The sequence below is a fragment of the Vanacampus margaritifer genome, chromosome 18 (assembly GCF_051991255.1).
Source record: "Vanacampus margaritifer isolate UIUO_Vmar chromosome 18, RoL_Vmar_1.0, whole genome shotgun sequence".
Lineage (NCBI taxonomy): Eukaryota > Metazoa > Chordata > Actinopteri > Syngnathiformes > Syngnathidae > Vanacampus > Vanacampus margaritifer.
In genome coordinates, this window is record NC_135449.1 from 17,188,488 (window position 1) to 17,208,937 (window position 20,450).

Genomic DNA, 20,450 nt, shown 5'->3' on the forward strand with positions numbered 1-20,450 from the left:
ATGTGTTCACTGTAAAAAAAAATGTATCAAGCCTGTGTTAAGTGTGCATAAGAACACAACACCAAAAAATTTAAACAGGCAATCATTTCATTCAATCAATGCACAAATAATCCGCGATCTAAGTGGTCTGGAGAAATTATGGCGTGATTCATTCTTCCTTTGATTTGAAAAGCATTATGCGCATGTCGTTCAGCAATATGTCAACTGAATTTCGTAGCGTTCACTCATAATGTGCGTACTCGATAATGTGACAATGCGTCCCCCACACAGACAATGGTGCCCTATATGCACTGTATACCTACTCTGTGCTTAGGGCTGTGCGATTAATCGAAATTCAATTACAATGTCAATTGTTACACTCCACAATTACAAAATCAGCATAATCATTAAAAAAAAAGATTAATACTAATTTTTGAGTTGTTTAAATTTAAACATTCGCACCTTTTTTTTAATTTTAAAATAAGTAATTTAATAAATTTAGTTTAATCTAAAAGGAACTTGCATAATTATAACGTTTCAAAGAATTTTATTTGGTTTGTACGCTTAAACATTTTCTTGTTTTGTACCCAAAAAATAAAGGATCGTCTTACTGCACAGTGCACATGCTGCACTCAAACTTCAAGTTTTTGCCAACATAAATAAATTAATAAATATCAGTGGCGAGCGGTGACCTTTTGGAGTGGGCATGCTGGAGTGACACCTATGCAAGTGCCAGCAGAGCGGAACATTTTGGGGGTATTTTTATTATTAATTTTAATATTAAATATAATTTAATACTGTGGTGACTACCGCTGCCTTAATGGGAACACACTCAACAAACATTAGTTCTGTGGTGGAATTATGTCAATGAGCACCACAATCCCACTGTGTAGGTATAAAATTAAAGCGGAAATATTCAGGATTGTCGCAGGTTGATGCACACACACTTTAATGTAACCAGCTCTGTGGTGAGTGAAATGACACAATCACATGCCCACAAATTTGCCAATATGTTGGAATTTACAGTATTTGGAACTGGCTCGTGCCCACAAAGTGGGCTCAAACATGGAGAGAAAATGACATTGCAGCGGAGGGAGCCAAAAGCGATTTCAACCAACAATCAACAGTTTGCTAACTTGTGGACAGCCAGCGAGCCATTTATGTTTCTCGTACGTCCTGCCTTGAAATTCCTTCCCGTTTTTGTGATGACTACTTCAAGAGTAGGATGACCACTTGAAATTCTATTCTATTCTCAAAAGTTCTCCGGGAAAACGGAACTTATTGTGACTCAGCAATGAACTGAACCACTGACTGTTTCCCGAAGAACAAGTCAAGTAAGCCAATTATGTGCATGCGCCAGATAATCTGTTTTACTGCCAGCTTTTTTGCCATTCAAGACGTATGTACAGAAACAACCTCTCGGAACTAACACAACTTCATTGCGCATTCGCGAACCAAGCTGTCGGCTTTTAAGCTCTCCGCGAGGAAAACAAGACAAATTACACAGGAATTTAAGTAGAACTAAGGTATTGTATAATAGAGGACACATGATTTTATTGAAGGGCTTGGGCATGTACTGCATTAATAGCTTATTATGACCGCTCGCCACTGATTATATATTATTGTAAATTCTGTTTGGTCCAAAAGGAACTTAAATAATTATAGTGTTTCTATTCTTTTAATTGGTCTTAATATTTTTAAATGCATTTAAACATTTTCTTGTTCTGTAACAACAACAGAAAAAGATCATCCTACTGCACAGTGCACAAGCTGCTGATTGAGCATGTCCCGCAAGACGTTATTAATGAAACACTGGAATACCGCGGGAGCGTTTGAGTGGCCAAACGGCATAACCAAATACTCAAAATGCCCAATAGGTGTTCTAAACGCTGTTTTCCATTCGTCGCCCTCCCTTATCCTAACCAGATGGTAGGCACTACGAAGGTCTAATTTGGTGAACACTGTAGCCGAATGTAAGGGAGCGAATGCTGAGTCCATCAGCGGCAAAGGGTATTTGTTTTTAATAGTTATGTCATTCAAACCCCGGAAATCGATGCAAGGGCGTAGTGATTTGTCTTTCTTTTCCACGAAGAAAAACCCTGCCCCTAGCGGCGACTTGGAAGGCCGAATCAGCCCGGCCGCCAGTGACGTTGTGATATATTCCTTGAGGGCTTGGAGTTCCAGCTTGGCAACTTGGTACAGGCGTGTACTAGGCAGCGATGCCCCAGGAACCAGTTTATTGCGCAATCATAGGGTCGATGTGGGGGGAGAGACAAGGCCCGGTCTTTACTAAAAACCTCCCGCAAATCGTGGTATTCTGCTGGCACCTCTTCCAGGTTAATCATTTCTCTAGTTGCTTCGGCTGGGCCACCGTGGTCATTCACCGCTGACTGCAGGCAATGCGAGTGACAGAACAAACTCCATCTCTCCAACCTGGGTATGCCCCAGTTTATGTCAGGGTTATGCCTGGCCAGCCAAGTCAGACCCAGGACCACTGGAGCAGACCGGGATGGCATAGTGAAAAACTGTCTGGTTTCCACGTGGTTTCCCGATAGACGCATTTGTAGACTCTCTGTTCGGTGTGTAATCTCACCCAAGAGGCGCCCGTTGAGGTCATACATCTCCTTGGTTCTCTCGAGTCTCACCACCGGACATTTCAAGATGTTAACAATCTTCGGGTCAGTCATCCGCCCCCGAATCCACCAAAGCCGTCATCCTTGCCTTCACCCCACCCCATGTCATTTCTCCAGACAATTGTAGCCTTTTTGTGTCCACTTGGCTAATTGGGTTAAATGATCCCGTGGACTGGGAGTACTCACACCGGATGTTGCGTTGGGGTCGAACGGTTGTGGGTGGCATGGGTGGAACGTCCCGACGTCTCTCAGGCCGCCTCCAACACTTGGCCGATAGGTGTCCGGGCCGACCACAATATTGGCACGCCTGGTCTCTCCACCGGTTCGTGCGCTCCGTCGCAGAGAGCCGCCCTCCTCCCAGCTGCATAGGCTCGACGCCATCTCCGGCAGGCGGGCGTCGCCACGAAGCGTTGGGGGGCGAGGCGTCGAAGAAGCGCCCCGCGGATGTGGCCGACACCGGCTGAGCAGCCGTGTCCGCTGCCTCCGGTCGTCGTTCCACCTCCCGTTCCCGCAACCTGTTGTCCAACCGGATGGCCAAGCCAATGAGCTCCTCCAGAGTGGATGTCTCGTCCCGTGCCGTCAGCTCGTCCTTGATCCGCGGGCTGAGTCCCCGCCGGAAAATTCCGCAAAGCGGCGCTTCGCCGTAACGGCACTCGGCGGCCAAGACCCGGAAGGAGATGGAGTATTCCGCCACGGAGGATTCGGCTTGCTGGAGGTCCAGCAAGCGGCTGCCCGCTTCCTTCCCTTTTACTGGGTGGTCGAAGACGTTTCGAAATTCCGTCAGGAACGCAGGAATTGAAGCTCGGAGCTCCGGATTGGTTTTGCTGACAGCCATCACCCATAATGCCGCCTGGCCGGAAAGCAGACTCATAATAAAGGCGACTTTGGCGCCGTCGTCCGGGAAGGTGCGCGGCTGTTGGTCGAGAACCAGACTACACTGGTGAATGAACTGGTCACACCCACCAATTTCGCCAGAGTAGCGGGGAGGATGGGGAATATTGGGTTCCCGGAGAACAAAGTTGCCTGCTGATCGGGACACGGGGAGGACAGGAGAAGCCCCGGCTGGTCGTAAGTCTTTCGCGGCCGTGGATTCCGACCTCCGCCCCACCATCAAGGTGAGCGATCCAATCTGGGTGGTTAGCGTCGACACTGGCACCTCCAGCTCGCGGAAATATTGCTCGTGCTGGCCGAGTAAGTGTCCATGGCTGGCCATGGCCTAGCACAGGCTGTCGGTGTCTGCGGGGTCCATTCTTGGTCGGGTTATTCCATCATGGTGTGTGAGTGGAGGACCCAAATGCAGGAAAGTAGGAGAGCCACGGCAGGGATGTGGATAACATAGTTTTAATCCACCAAAACGAACCAACACAAAAATCACGCTCGAGGGCGGACAAAAAGCAAACACAAAACTCACGCTCGAGGGCGGACAAAAAGCAAGTCATAGGGATCAGCAGTTGATTCTTGAATAAGCGCTACCAGTCGGGTCAAGTGAGCAGCGTCACGGAGTAATAACCCGACACTCCTTGCTGCTTCTGCCAGGCCTTTATCCTGGCATGACGGGCTGATGAGCAGCAGGTGTGTTTGGCGGGCTCCGCCCTCCAGCTGTTTCCCCGGTGACTGCAAGGGAAAACAGAAACAGCTGACCCCAATCATGACACCTTTCCTTTAATTTTAGCTGAAACTCTTCTATCACACATTACACCTGACACTTTTCTCCACCTGTTCCAGCCTGCCTGCACAGGCTTCTTCACTTCTTTTCCACACACTCCATTGCTCTGGACTGTTGACCCTAAATACTTATACTCCTCCACCGTCTTAGTCTCTTCTCCCTGTAACCTCACTCTTCCACTTGGGTCCCTCCTATTCACACACAGATACTCCGTCTTGCTACGGCTAACCGTCATTCCCCTCCTTTCCAGAGCAAACCTCCATGCCTCTAGCTTTACCTCCACCTGTTCCCTGCTCTCACTAAAGATCACGATGCCATCTGCAAACATCATAGTCCATGGAGATTCCTGTCTAACCTCATCTGTCATCCTCTCCATTACCATAGAGAACAAGAATGGGCTCAGAGTTTATCCCTGATGTAGTCCCACCTCCACTTTGAACTCCTCCGTCACACCTACAGCACACCTCACCACTGTCTTACAGTCCTCATACATGTCCTGCACAACATACTTCTCTACTACTCCAGACTTCCTCATACAAAACCACAGATCCTCTCTGGGCACCCTGTTGTAAGCTTTCTCCAGATCTACAAAGACACAATGCAACTCTTTCTGACCTTCTCTGTACTTCTCTATCAACATCCTCAAAGCAAATACTGCATCTGCGGTACTCTTTTTTTGGCATGAAACCATACTGCTGCTCACAAATGTTCACCTCTGCTTTCAGTTTAGCTTCAACTACTCTTTCCCATAGCTTCATTGTGTGGCTAATTAGCTTTATTCCTCTGAAGTTTCCACAACTCTGCACGTCTCCCTTACGTCTCGTTCTTAAAAATGCGCACCAGCACACTTCTCCTTCATTCCTCAGGCATCTTCTCACTATCTAAGATCCTGTTGAACAACCCAGTCAGAAATTATACTTTGCAGTCGCTGATCTCGTGCAGATTACACCGTTTACACAAGATGTATACATCTGTGTACTCCTACCTCCACTCTTGTAGGTCACCCTATGTTCCTGCCTCTTCTGCAAGAAAGTATTCACGACAGCCATTTTCATTCTTTTTGCAAAGTCAACCACCATTTGTCCCTCTGCGTTCCTCTCCTGAATACCAAACTTTTGAAAAGTAATTTCCAAACTTGTTTCTGTGTTAAAAACATATTTTTTTATTTGTAATTAAAATTTTGTGATGCCTGACCATTTTTGACACTCAAAACACACCTCACTGAAAATGACAGAGCATTATTAAATGTATTAAAAGTAAATTTGTTTGTTTTTTTGTTTTGTTTGTTTGTTGTTTTTCTTTGTCTTTTTATGAATTAATATCTGATATATTGCTGATATTGATAAATTAATATTTAAATGATTATATTTATATCAGTTTAGATTGGTATATGTCCATCCATTTTCATGACCGCTTATTCCTCACAAGGATTGCGGGGGTGCTGAAGCCTATCCCAGCTGCCTTCGGGCAGTAGGCGGGGTACACCCTGAACTGGTTGCCAGCCAATCGCAGGGTTTTATATATATATATATATATATATATATACATACACACACACACACGCATATACATATAAAATGTTCATATTTTTTATATAAATGTGTATATATACATTTTCTTAACCGCTTTTCCTCACAAGGGTCGCTGGAGCCTATCCCAGCTGGCTTCGGGCAGTAGGCGGGGTACACTCTGAACTGGTTGCCAGCCAATCGCACATATATATATATATATATATATATATAAAATATTTAAAAAAAAACATTTATTTAGTTCATAATGGAAAAGATATTGGGGTAGAATTAATAAGTATTTTACTTCTTCCTACTCCTTTTCGACATGTTAATGATATATGTATTGTTTTTTTTTTATTTTGCCTTCATTCTTTATTCTTTTTTGTATTATTTTGATTTAGCTGTTTCTGTTTTCATGTTAGAAATATTTCAATCAATTAATCAACATAACAGAAACAGAATGGTTGAACACATCGTTACTGTGGGTACTGTACTGTGTGGTTAAGCTGTGTTTGTGTACACGTGCAGGATCTTAAGGGTAAAATCCTGGTGAAGGGGAAGAAAGAGAGCACTGCGGAGGCATGCGCATCAAGTTCGTCAGATCTCAGCTCATCGGATGAGGTCTACACATGTGATTGTTTTTGTTACGGTGAAGTAGTGGGAATGACCAGTTGTTTGTTTTGACTCCAGCCCGCTGTGTTTTCGGTGAGTCCAGAGCTGTCAAAATTGGTCGTGTACACCCGCAGTGTACACTTCAAAAGCTTTCAACACGCTGACAAAGCCCCGCCAAGTCATATGTCCTCATTTTCTGAAAGGGAAGCCCTCAGGCATGTTAAAGACTCAGGTATTGTATACACTGTTTATGTATTGAAAGCTACTTACAAATGTGACAACTAAGGAACAAGTTATATACCTTTACAGAGGATTTGTAACAGGTACTGTATCTTGCCATAGCATCTTTCCAAATACATTTAATATATACTGTAGCTATGTGGTATGTCTACCCTTTCAATAGTGAGCTTTTTACTAGGGATGTAACGATAGCGGCAATATTGCAATATTCTGATATTAAAATTTCCACAATATCGTCGTCGTCATGTTATGATATTAGAAGCTGCACATCTGTTAAAAAGGTGTGGTTGTTTTGTTTTTGTTTTTGTTTTTAAGAAAAAAAGAAAAGTGCGGTTGTATTCCATTTGCGCAGTTCTAGTACCCTCTGGTGGTTATTTTATTAGTGCAGTTTAATTTTAATTAGGAATGTTTTGGCCACTGAGGTGGTTATCACTCACATAAAGCAGTTATACCAGCACATTATTATTATAGCTCCCGTCAAAAACGAATTTGAATTTGAACACAGCATTGTGATCTACATCAGAGGTCCCCAACCCTGGTCCTCAGGGACCGGTATCCAGCCTGTTTTCCATGCCTCCCACAGCCAACACAGGTGGAGAACGTTATCAGCCTTCTCCAGAGATTGCTGATTAGCTGATGATATGAATCACCTGTGTTGGCTGTGGGAGGCATGGAAAACAGGCTGGATACCGGTCCCTGAGGACCAGGGTTGGGGACCTCTGATCTACATAGACCATGATACTGTATTTTCACCACTGAGCCAATAGACCTTTTGCACATGACGTCACAGCCTTCATGGCACGCTGGATGGCAAAATAACCACATGCGTCTATCCAAACCATTGAAACTCGTTAAGTGTATAGTCCTGTATCCAGTGTTTTAAGTGGGCCAGAACGCACCGGCACGGAGCTCCGGCACTTCTAAAAATTTCCCTTGAGCGTCCAGGTACTTCTCAACGTGCAAAGAACGCACTGTTAGCGTTCCGGTATGCTTGACAATGCATGTTTTCTGATCCCAAATAGCTGTTCTGGTGAGAGCAGCCACGGACTTACATATAGTATAGGAGTCCTCCCATCACCATGCGTACGGTTAATCCAGTTACCGTATAGATCTGTGCTTGACGAGAAAAGCGTCCGTACGTCATTCAAGTTGGCCGCTGTAAACGTGATGCTAGCGGCTAGCCCAATGCTAGCAGACGTGTTTGCAACCATAACTCTTGAGTTAGATAAGTGAAATAAAAACGCTACCATGCTGTCCTGGCTCAAAGCTTCAAAAAGACCATGGAATCTTGGGTGGATTCGCAGGCTGATACAGCACGGATGTAAACTAATAATAATAATAATAACAATAACCTGTGCTACTTCATGCTGAAGCGAGAAGTGAACTTGGCGACGGCCATCCTGCGTTGCCACTTTTCACATTGTTTTCTTCCACTCCAGCAAAAATACCACCGTGTGTGGCGTATGGTTGTACCAATAAGTATATAATAAGTGTGGGAGAAGCTCTAAATGCAGATTTTATTTGTAAGATTGTGAATAATTTTTTTCTCTCAGAAGTCATAGAGGGATTCTGTTTATAAATATATATATATATATATATATACATCCATCCATCCATCCATTTTCTTAACCGCTTGTCCTCACAAGGGTGCTGGAGCCTAGCCCAGCTGGCTTCGGGCAGTAGGCGGTGTACACCCTGAACTGGTAGCCAGCCAATCGCAGGGCACACAGAGACAAACAACCATCCACACTCACAATCACACCTATTGACAATGTGGAGTGTTCAATTAGCTTGCCATGCATGTCTTTGGAATGTGGGAGGAAACCGGAGTACCCGGAGAACATGCAAACTCCACCCAGGAAGGCCGAAGCCCGGAGTCGATCTCACGTCCTCTGCACTAGGAGGCAGACGTGCTAACCAGTCAGCCACTGTATATATATATATATATATACAGTATATGTGTGTGTGTGTGTGGGAATATATGTTTATATGTATATATATATATACATTAGTTGAAAAAATTTGTTGATTCATTTTGTTTTGTTTCTGTATACTTATTCTAATTAACACACCAAGCTTGTTTATTAGGAAATTGATGACACAACAAAGTTAGATTCAATATTGACTTACTGTACCTTAACTCTTTGACTGCCAGACGTTTTCAGAAAAGGGATGCCGTGGGTGCCAGCCGATTTAAGCATTTTGACTGATTTTTCAAGGTCCACAGAAAATTTTGTGTTTGGACTATGGAAACACACATACTACCAAATGAAAGATTGGACTCTCATCTTTCATCAGAAAAAAAGTTTGTTTCTACCTTATTCCGTTTTTCGGTAATCAACAATAGAAAATGGTTAGTTTCACCCAAATGCTCTGTTTTGAAACAAAAAACGGAGAAATCAAGCTTTTTGTGAAACGATATTATTTCATGCACTCTAGTGAATTTGACACTTTTTTTTCCATGAATGATGCCACAAACACCTAAACTTGTGCTTTACTTCTGTAAAACACTACCACCAACAATGAAAAAGTGTTTTTTGATAGCAAAATACATTTATTTACATTCAACAGTAACAATTTGACAAAACAATTTGGCAAACTATTTACAAATGTGTGCAACCGTGGTACTATTTACAATTGTGTGGATGTTTCAAATACAGTTTTTCTTTTTGTAACACTCCCCTGCGTGCAAGTGGACGCAAGAGGATTTGCACAACAGATTAGTTTCACTGCGATGGCTCCTTCGTGTGCAGACGCTACACTTTCTTGCCGGCCTTTTTTTCCGGGGAATAGCAAGTATATACTGCAGTGTGTTTGGCCATGTTGCCATCAAGTCTACTCTCAGGATCATGATACGGTGGTGTTACGTCTGGCTTCCTCATTGTCCTTCACTTCCTATACCGGGTGGTTGATCCATCTTATCTGCTCCATTCATGGTGGCATCGTAGTCCATAACCAGTGTCTTCTCCATGATCAGACTGTACCCACTCCTCAGATGAATATGCATTGCACTCGGGGCACTCTTCGTCGTCCGATTGAACGTTCGCCTGAGCAGAAGTGCTCGGTTGTGCTCCGCGTTTTCCGGCGTTAGCATCGCCAGCCAGTGAGGCTTTATGACGTGATCATAGCCGCCGCGTCAACGCTTCCAACTTCGGCGTCAACCTCGGAGTCACCATCATCATCATCGTCGTCATCCATGTGCTCTTTAGCATTGGTCGATGCTTTTCGTCTTTGAAAACAATGCTCAAGCGTGAGCTGCTTGACACCGGTCGCCATTATGGCTTCCTCAGCCATTGTCCCCTCAACACTCTAGCTCCGCCTCACGTCTTCTACTGACGCCTACCCAATCTTGTCCAAAGAGAGTCATTGCTGCCATCTAGGGGCCAAAAATAGGCATTATACTAACTAGATCTGCTTGATACTTTCAGCACAGCTGGCCAAGGCTTTCCTCCACCCGCTCCCCCCCCCCCAAAAAAAAAAACTTGGTGAACGTCTTTTAACGTCTTTAGGCGTAGGTTTTTACTAAACGTTATTTAACGTTTTTGGCAGTCAAAGAGTTAATTTTTGTGGCTGTAAGAAGAGGCATACATTAATGCCTTTCTCCAATTTGTTGCTTGGCGTTTTGGATGAGGACTTACAAAAACGATGTACTGTACATCATGTAAACTGAGATAGTTATTTTGGTAGAATAACACAATTTTTTTTCAAAACCAGAAAAGACCAAGCCATATTTCAGCAACATGTGAGATTATGTGCAGAGTCCATTGTCTCCAAGCTTGATGGCCATCTAAAAGATTGGTAGCTGCTCTGCTGATACTTATTTAATATGGTAATTATTTGTTTGAAATTTAGAAGAAGCACCTCAGTAAAAAGTAGGGATGTATATGGGGGGAGCTCATATTGGAAAAAAGCATATTTTACTATGTACATAATAACAGCAGTGACAAAAATGTCATTATCATGTGCTCCTATTGGCTCAGCGGCGCCAAATATCATGGTCCATGTAGTTCACAATGTTGTGTTCGGCTGAAGCGGACTAAGGTCCACACGAAAGCCAGTTTTAATGTATCCTCACAAGTTTCTTACTGTTTAGGTCGTTTGTCCACACGATGGCGCGGTTTTGGAGCTTGAAACCGATCACTTTTGAAACCGGGCTCCAGAGTGGAAAGATTTCAAAACGTAACCCGTACGCGTCCGTCTGGACACCATAGGCAGGATACTCCTCCAGTGATGATGTAATGGTCACAGCTCGATGACGACACATTGACGTAGTTTGATGACGTATGCAACAATGGACTATATGCTACGGAGGAGGCGTGACTTCCGGGTTGTCACCCATCAACTTTGTTTCCTTTTCCGATTGTTGACGTGTGGGCTGCGTCCCAGTACTTGCACTTCCGCCTTTGTGCCCAACGGTTGCACGTTCCCGTTGACAGGTGCGAGACTGCGAGTGTGTAGTGTCTGTCTCAGTGTCCGAAGCATTTCATATAGCAGAGACGACCTCCCACCGATGAGCAGTAGCGCGCGGTTGGGGGCGCGCAGGGATGGGGGTGCGAGTGTTGGAACGTGGCCAGCAGTGGCCGGAAACAGCGCTGATCTGTAAGACCCGGAAGTCCGTGGCATCTACCCCATTCTCGTGTGAACCGTCAGTCTGTCAACAACAATGGCGGATAGCCGTGTTGTAGTCATTTTGCGCTTGCCTCCTTAGCTTGCTTAAGCTTTTGCAGCTAAATATTTTGCTTCTTTATTCCCACGTTAAACAAGCGTTGTACTTGAATCACCCGCCATTTTCACTTCTCCTGTGTTCGTCTTCTTCAAGTTGTTTCGATACATGCAAAGCAATGTTTATTCTGTAGATTGCAATAAAGTAAAAAAAAAAAAGGTGTTTGTCTTCTTCGCTGATTCTTCTTCTTCTACGCTTTCCGTTAACTCCCCGTGGCTGCGCCACAGCGCCACACCAGACTTGCATATACATTACAGCCGTTAAACATCCTCAACGTCTTCTTTTTGACACACGCAAGTCTTGAAATGCTTCTGTGTGTATGAGATTTGTTTGAGGAACGAAGCCGGCTTTGCTTCCATCTGAACGGGGCCTAAAAGTAATGTGTTTTTTATGGAGCTGTTGAAAAATATGAGCTGGTGTAACTGATTTATGGGAGTGATAACTTATTAGCTGTATTATCCCCAATGGAAATGAATTGCAGTGGAGAAAAAACATTTTGGTGAAATACTGAGTAGTGCACAGTCCAAGTGTCATGGTCCATATAAAACTGGCCCATTTTAACGTTAAAGAGATCAATTTAGAATATAGTTATTAGTGGTTTATTTTTTTGTATTAAACCTGCTAAGCTTGGCTTTAATAAGTGGTTAGTAATTGAGCTAATGTGATATGAACAATGTTTATTTGGATTGAAAACATATTGAAAAATACCAAAAATTAAAGTATGGTTGTTTGTGGTTTACATATTTATTATTTTATGGTAGTGAAGTAAAAATCAGTTTTGTGTGGCATTGCTTCTGATCTGTGTATCTGACTTGACGGGCTTTTTTTTTTTTGTCGTTATCCTTCAGGGATGTATTTTGTGCATCACAACAGCCACCATCTTAGCCGGGTCTACCCATCAGGTCAGAGACTGCAGTCTTCCAACTACAACCCTCAGGACATGTGGAATGGAGGCTGCCAACTTGGTAAGACCCCTTGAAATCAGTTATTTAAAACAAAGAACAAGCATACAGGATAATAACCCTTACCAAAAATAAGTATATTTAAGTGTGCTTGAAGTATACTCAAAATTAGGAGAGTATACTTCCAGTTTACTTTTCTTGTACTTTTTGGAAATACACTCCAAGTAAATGTTAAGTGTACTTGTAAGTATACTAAAACATATACTAAAAGTTTACATATTGTAGTATATACTTAGAATGTACTTGTAGTTTTTTACATACTGTAGTACAGTGGGCCCAAGTCCGGTCCTCGAGAGGCCATATCCACCCTGTTTTCCATGTTTCCTTCCTGCAGTGCAGCTGAATCTAATGATAAACTAATCAGCAAGCTTTACGGAAGCCTGATAGCAATCCTGATCATGAATCAGGTGTGTTAGTGGAGAGAAACAATGAAAACAGGCTGGAAAGGGGCTCTCGAGGACCGAACTTGGGCACCCCTGCTGTAGTATATACTTAGAAGATACTGTGCCCTGCTGTAGTATATACTTAGAAGATACTAAGGAACCAAAATCATAGGTTACATTTCTTAATAAAGCACAGAAGATCATGTGGCTGGATAGCCTAGAGGTTAAGGTTGCTATCTGTAGTACCAGGGTTTGCTGGTTTGATCCCTGTCAATTCCTCACTTGGCTTTTTACTGTAAACTAAATTGTGGACAATAAGTGTACCACAAAGTATACTTAATAGTGTACTTAAATATACTTTGCTGTCCTCGCTCTGAAGCTTCTAGATTTCACCAGCTAGACAGCGAGTTAACGACGTTCCAAATAACCAGACTTTGTTTTCCTTTTGGGCTGTTTATTTGAACAATGGCCTCTGACCATTACCCTCTTTAGGTCGTCGTAAAACAAAAAAACTAAACAAACAGGTCATCGTAAAACAAAAAAACTAAACAAACAATGTGTATTAGCTAACTGTACATGACACACTCACATGCTAGTAGCTAGTTACATTGCACAACAGTCTCTTATCTCTAATAACTGTCCTAAATTAACTAAAATTAATACACAGTGTTATTTTCTTAACATCACATGTACTTACGGACTATTCTTGTCCAAAGCAACAACGAAACAGGATCCAACAGTTCGCGTAGCACATAAACGAGTTGGTGTTGCGTGCTGCCACATTGGAATTCTCTCTTCTCACCAAAACAATGAACAAAGCAACCACTGGAGGGCGCTCTAAGGTTGCACAAACTCAAACGGTGAACTTCTGAAGGGCAGAATATATACTATAAAGTATACTTGAAAGTATGCTTAAGTATACTTATTAATATACTTAAGTATACTTTTAAGTGTACTAAAATGTTCAAATTTAGTCCCAAGGAGTTTACTTAGTTTACTTTATTATTAGAATAAGTACACTCGAAAAATAAACTTAGGTATACTTAAGTATACTCTATATTATGTACTTAAAGTATACTACTTTTTGGTAAGGGAAAGCATCATTCTGAGATTCTGAGTTTTTTTTATTTTTTATATTTTGGTTTCAGGCTGTACCACATGCACCCAAAGCTAAACCCAAGTCCCAAAGCTTTTTTCAAAAATGTGTTATGGATGAAATCAAACACTGTTGTCTTATGTTTTTCCCAGTGGCTCTAAATTTCCAAACTCCTGGAGAACAGATGGATCTAAATAGAGGCAAGTTCTTGCAGAATGGTCAGTGTGGCTACATTCTAAAGCCCGCTTTCATGTGCCAGCCTTACTCCACCTTTAATCCAGAGAATGTTGGTGGAGGTCCTGGCCATGCACCTGTTCTTTTCACTGTTAGGGTAAGAAAACTGACACAGTAACTGTTAGTACAAATAAAAGCAAATTTTTGCAGTGCATATAAACTACTCAGTAAATTATTTTTGTGGGACCAAATAGACTCAGTTTTAGAGTAGGCTAATATGTACACTTGGAAGTGAGCAGAGATGGCAAATCCAGGTCCATAAAGTAAAGCTCTGCCACAGTTTGGCTTTAGCCCCTGATGCTAGCTAGCTAGTTCCCTAGCAGGTAAACGAGCATCATGGGAGCTAACTAGGAAGCTAGCTAGGCAGCGCCTGGGGCTAAAGCCAAACTGTGGCAGGGTTTTTATTTTGTGGATCTGGATTTGCCTCCTCTGGAAGAGAGTAAAATAAAGAATTGAAAATAAATGAATAAATAAAAGTCACTCAAGGGTTGAAGAACAACCCTTAAAGAACAAACTCACAAACTTCAGTTTGGGAGACTGCCACACTAGCACACAAGCTACGCCCCTCCTACTGCTACTTTGCTTGTCTCCAAATATATATATATATATATATATATATATGTATATGTTCCCTCTAGAGTTAGGAAGATCCCAGCTGACACGAGCAATATATTAACACATAGCAGGAGCAGCGTGGCTCAGGGAGTAGATCGGCTGTCTCTTAAGCTGAAGGTCGTGAGTTTGTTCCGCAACCCGTGAGTGGCTTTTTTTTTCTCCAATTCTTTATTTTACACTCTTCCAAGTGTAAATATTACTCTAAAACTGAGTCTATTTGGTCCCACTCTAAATAGTCAATTTTTGTCTACACAATTTAGTGTAGTCAAAATCATCAAAGTGTGGTTGATGTTGCACTCTATTACCATTGCAAAGATGTTGGATTGGCACAAGGGGTCAAACAATCACTACCTTTTCCATACATTAATTCATTTATCAACTCATTCACTCCCAGCCATTTTCACTGAAGCAACCCCCTTCGTTCCCGGCTGTTTTACTGGATTTTGACTGATTTTCAAGTCCCACAGAATATTGTGTTCTATTGCTATAAAAACATGTAACCTAACAAAAGAAAGATTAGACTCTGGTAACCTAACAAAAGAAAAATTAGACTCTGTTCTTTCATCAGGAAAAAAAAGTACATTTGTATCTGTTTCCGTTTTGCAGCAATTAACATTAGTTTCGTCAAATTCACAAACCTGTTGAGTAGTCCATCGGTGAGAGGCCACACTCAGTAGGAGGCTGAGAAAAGCCAGACGTGTCCAACTTTAAACGTTTGAAAGTGCTAAGCATAACAGTGCGCACCAATTCCACTCCAGCTAAAAACCTTCAGGAGGAGGAGAAGACGAGGGCAGTGGAGTCCATCCCCGAACATGCCTCAGAATCCCGGTTGGATACGGCATACTCTGCGACGTCATCCGCTTGGGAGGGCAATTAGAGTGTTGCATTCGGCATGTCCACCAATGCATAGGGCATCGCCACTGCAGAGGCCTGAGAAACAGAAGGGTTTCGATTACCCAATTGCGCCTGTATTGCCATCACAGTCACCTGCAAATGCCTCAACTGCAAGGCAATCTGAGTCTGACCGACTCTTCTTACTCCGGTGGTCAGGGGCAGCAGGAGAAGCAGACCTGCGTTTTGCCCACAAGATCAACAAGATCACAGGCCACCAGCGACGACAACGAAGAACAGCGGTAAACACCGCCGCGAGTGACAGCGAGAAGGTTCAAAGAGACTCGGTTCTGACTATGATCCTTTTATACATGAGGAACACGTCAGCCGGAACCCTGGAAATGTCCTTTTATGAATTCTTTCTCGAGTGACGCATGTGCGTAGGGGATTTCTGTGCCGTTTCAGCACCACCTGGCGGTCGGGAGGGATGAAATACAACTTGTGTTTATCAACTTTCCGTCCCAGAGAATTCACAATCACTTGGATGAAAATGACAATATACACTATGCATGTGCAAGCTGGACAGGATGGAGGATGTTACCGTTGCCTATTATGAAGTGTAAAGGAGTGCTTCTTTCAACACTGGTTGAATTTTCCACTCACTTACACTAATGAGTTCATGCGATCATACAAAGGCTTTACAAGTTTGTACAATCCGGAATTATTTCCCCTGTATGTGTGGTCAAAATGCCATCTAATGCTGCCTATACATCAGAAGACTTTTGAGAAGATTTGGAAAAGACTCTTGTAAAACTACCATCTCACACTAGCTCACATTTTAAGACTAGTCAAGAGTTTTTAGTCTTTAGCCTAGTCTCATACTGAGATTTTACAAAGACTGTGAATTTTGTGGGGTCACTAATCAAGAGTACAACTAGATTCTTCAGGTATTTATTTTACCCACAGTGCAAATTTCCCCATCATGCTCTTGGTAGAAACCTATAGGAGGATCCTTCGTTGACATTTTTTAGCGCATGCACGGGTGGCTGTGTGGCAAAAAACATGGCGGACTGAGGTTTACGGAGAAGCTTAATGTATGTTGTTAGAAAACAGGTTTTTGTTTTCTTGCGTGTTTAAAATAAAAATCAAGTTTGAGATCTGTGAAGAGGTTTCTTTGCAAGGTTTTTATTACAGAAAGTTTCTGAAGACACAATGAGTTCACTCAAGTAGTGATTTCTCCAAATGTGTATCCTTTTAGTGGATTCACAGCACCTTTATTATATTTCAAACAGTGTTTACAGGATATGGCTTCTCCCCTCCCTTCGCAGAGTCCTTGAGGAAAGAGTGAAGTAGAAAAAAAAACAGATAAGACTTCCGACAGCCCATATCCTAGTTCACTCCCAGCTTTTGGAAAATAGATGTGGACCCAGCTCGCCCTTGAACCTTAGACCGGATAACTGATGAACAGAAACTCTGCCAGCACTTTTAAACATATACTCCTTAGATAAATCACAGGAACCTTATTTCACATTCCTTTCTCAGGGAAGAGAACAAATAATTATTCATCAAGTTAAATTGAGTTACCATAGTTATGTCTATATCTACACAGCTATAACTAAATTCAAAACAGTTAAAATATAAATTGAAACAGTAAAATGTTAACATTCCTTCAATTGGGCTTTGAAAGAGCCCAAAATAAACATTTAAACATTTTTAGAGGAAAATACCAGCAGGATCCTCATCCCCCTCCTCGGATGCAACAGTGGGCACGAATGGGGAAGTGTTAACAGAAACAATAGACTCAACCATCATATAAGAAGACTTATTTTGTACGTCCTGTTTTTCAATAGCCGTGGTAATAATCCTTTGGCGAAGAGAACAAATACATGGAATACAGGACCACCCGCATGTGGTTAACAAAGCAGCAACAGATATCAAAATTGAGGAAACTAAAGTTTTATAGCGCCCAAATACATCCATCCAAGAAGTACAGAAGTATCCACACCCGAATGCTCTTTCATTTTCTTATTTAGTGTCCGCAGTCCTTCAATTGCAATAGTTAAACTTCCATCGGGTGCAGTGTTGTTAGGAATAAAAGTACAACACTGATCTCCAAACATTGAGCAAACTCCGTCCTTTTCTGCCAGCAACATATCTAGTGTAATTCAATTTTGGAATGCCGTCAAAGACGTGGCAGCCGTGTACAGCCTCAAAACCAGATTGAGTCCAATTTCCTAGCCTTTGGACATTATAATGTACATAATTAATTCTGTCTATGTTTTTGTTAATGGTGCACCACCAGCAAATTAGAGATTTGAATCCTGAGAGTACTTGATCAACTAATTTGTACTCATCTGGCACACCTCTTGGTACTCCAATTGCATCAATGTAGGTGGGGACATTCTGCTCTTGCCAAGAAGACCGTTTGGTTCTTTGAAAAGAAGGAGGAAATTTGGGTTCCCAATTATCAATCATTTGTAGAAGGTTATCAACAGAGGTGGGGAAGATTTGTACTGGCAGAAGGAGGGTGATGAGAGCACAATATCCTCTTATAGTCAAAGGCAACTTATCAAATATCCTATTGTCACCACACCACCACCAAATATCAGCTCTAGATTGAGGTTGGAACTTTTGTCCCACATCTATTGCCGAAATGCAGTGAGTGATGTGATTTAGTTCTCCCAATTGTTCTCCAGTACCTGTCATTTTAATACATGAAAAATTACCATCCGCAACTTTGTTTGAAAATATTGGTTTAGTTGTCTGCCAATTTACGAGGGGATACACCTTATCCCATTGAGAGCAATTGACATTGGGGACAGTTTTATTCATAAGTTCCATTACACAGTGATCCTCTATTTTAGCAGGGATTACTCGCAATAAAGGTCGTGGTCCTACGCATACCACACAGTTTTTGCCAGAGGCACGAGCCGCTTCGTTCGCCAGCAGTAGCCAATTGTTACTGCTGCCGGACAATCCTGTCGTAACACGGAACCACTTAACTACACCATCAATCGGTACGCTAACAGCCTCCACCCCGGTCTCCATCATGTACTTAGTCATTTTTGGTTGTTCTAACTTACTCATAGTCTTATTAACACAAACTAAAATGGGAAAATAGGGATCAGCCCTGGAGAACAACGCCCATAACAGTAATCCAAAACAGGAGGTGTTATATAGAGTTGCATTTGGCGGCCGTATATTTCCATCAGGAAGAGCAAAGGTCAATTCGAGTTGACCTCCCATTTTATGCAGTGCCTTTTGCTAAAGAAAATAGCCTCCTCAGTAGTTCCCGGTGGCCAGTATCGTCCTCTTTGGGTGGTTATAAAAGCACTCCAGTCTAGCCGTAAAACATGTCCTGTCAAATACCACCAATATTTCACCCAGTCCCCCCCCTTAGTCTGCCTCCCTCTCCTAAATCCCTTCACGGTATGAGATTTTTATTTGTATTTTTTATAGGTTTTAAGTGAACTAATGAATACACACACACTCGCACGCACATACACACGCACATACACATATTCACCCACATACAAAAAAAAATAAAAATACAAAAAAAAAAAAATATATATATATATATATATTTATATACTGTATATATATATATATAAAAAAAAGGAGAGCAATGATGATGACATGTCAAATCGGTACAATTACCGAATGAACAATACTGAGCTCTCCAGAAAAAGAAAAAAAAATAGCCTCCTCGCTAGTTCCCGGTGGCCAGTATCGTCCGCTTTGGGTGGTTATAAAAGCGCTCCAGTCACATGTCCTGTCAAATACCACCAATATTTCACCCAGTACCCCCCCCCCCCCCTTAGTCTGCCTCCCTCTCCTAAATCCCTTTAAAGATTTAATGGGAATTTTAACAGAGATGTTCGTGTTTGGGGCAACTGTCACAGCAATTGAGTTATTATAAGTCCAGGATATGATCCAGGGAATGCGTGGAGAATCAATACCTCGCTTAATACGATGTGTTGTGGTTACGTTCAAAGTTGTGTTGAGGGGCTTCCAGAGATACCAGATTGGCAGAAAAAATCAATATGAGAAAGAGTGTCGTGATGTAGCAGCAGATGGAGACGTGTTCCCGCTTTGAAGCTATCTCGTGATGAAGTTCTTTGTTGAATGAAAAGGGCGTTGTCAGTTTTTTTTTTTAATGAAAAGGGCGTTGTCAGCTTTTTTCAGGACCCCGGGGTCGACTGCCAGAGATCCAAGGATTGGTCACCGGGATTATTTTCCCAAAATGTGACTCAATCGTTGTGGAATGATGCCCGGAAAAGGGCACTTGACTCAATCTCCATTGAACGACTTCCTCAGCCAGCAAGGGCAACCATACAGCCGGACACTGAATCAGCAGACGTGGTTTTCCGGTCGAATCGTCAGGTGGTTCCTGGTGATGGGAACGCTGAGCCAGAGGCGGATCCGGCGGGCCTGGTAGATGAGATGTGGTACCACGTGTCCCCCTTTCTATGCAAGCGCACTGCACAAGACGTTCTCTCTGTCACCTTGTGGGGTCCCGTCCATCTAGGAGCAGACCACTTTCTTTTAGTCACTTTTAACCACACATATTCACAATCATTTATTTCTGAAGGAGCATCTGGTTGTTTTTTGTTAGCTTGGAGAACGTAGATGCTAGCTGTTTGAGTACTGGAGGTCCTGCAATGTGTGACTCTCCCAGCGGTGCCATAGGAGCCGGAAATGGTCTGTTTGTGTGACCTTCAAACGGAATCCAGCCTTTGGCTGAGTTTAGTGACATTCACACATTCATTAATGCAATAGGAAGAGCTTGTAGCCAATTCAAATTTGATGAGGCCAGTGCTTTGGCTAATTTTTCTTTAATATTTCTATTCATTCGCTCAACCTGTCCTTGGGATTGGGGATGATATACTGAACCAAATGTATGTCTTAGCCCCAATGCTTTTTCTACTTCCTGTAGATGTTTGTTTTTGAAATGGGTTCTATTGT

At 42.5% G+C, this 20,450-nt stretch overlaps 1 protein-coding gene across 2 annotated transcripts in view; it reads left to right on the top strand.

Annotated features, from left to right (window-relative positions):
- The window catches only part of LOC144038809 (1-phosphatidylinositol 4,5-bisphosphate phosphodiesterase delta-3-A-like), a 68,782-nt gene that overhangs the window by 28,133 nt on the left and 20,199 nt on the right, over window positions 1-20,450 (top strand). For both annotated transcript variants that reach the window (XM_077551551.1, XM_077551552.1), the window contains 4 exons: window positions 6,318-6,410; window positions 6,480-6,633; window positions 12,213-12,329; window positions 13,958-14,136. In XM_077551551.1, the coding sequence (XP_077407677.1) occupies window positions 6,318-6,410; window positions 6,480-6,633; window positions 12,213-12,329; window positions 13,958-14,136 (543 nt within the window). The remainder of the gene's footprint in view (window positions 1-6,317; window positions 6,411-6,479; window positions 6,634-12,212; window positions 12,330-13,957; window positions 14,137-20,450) is intronic.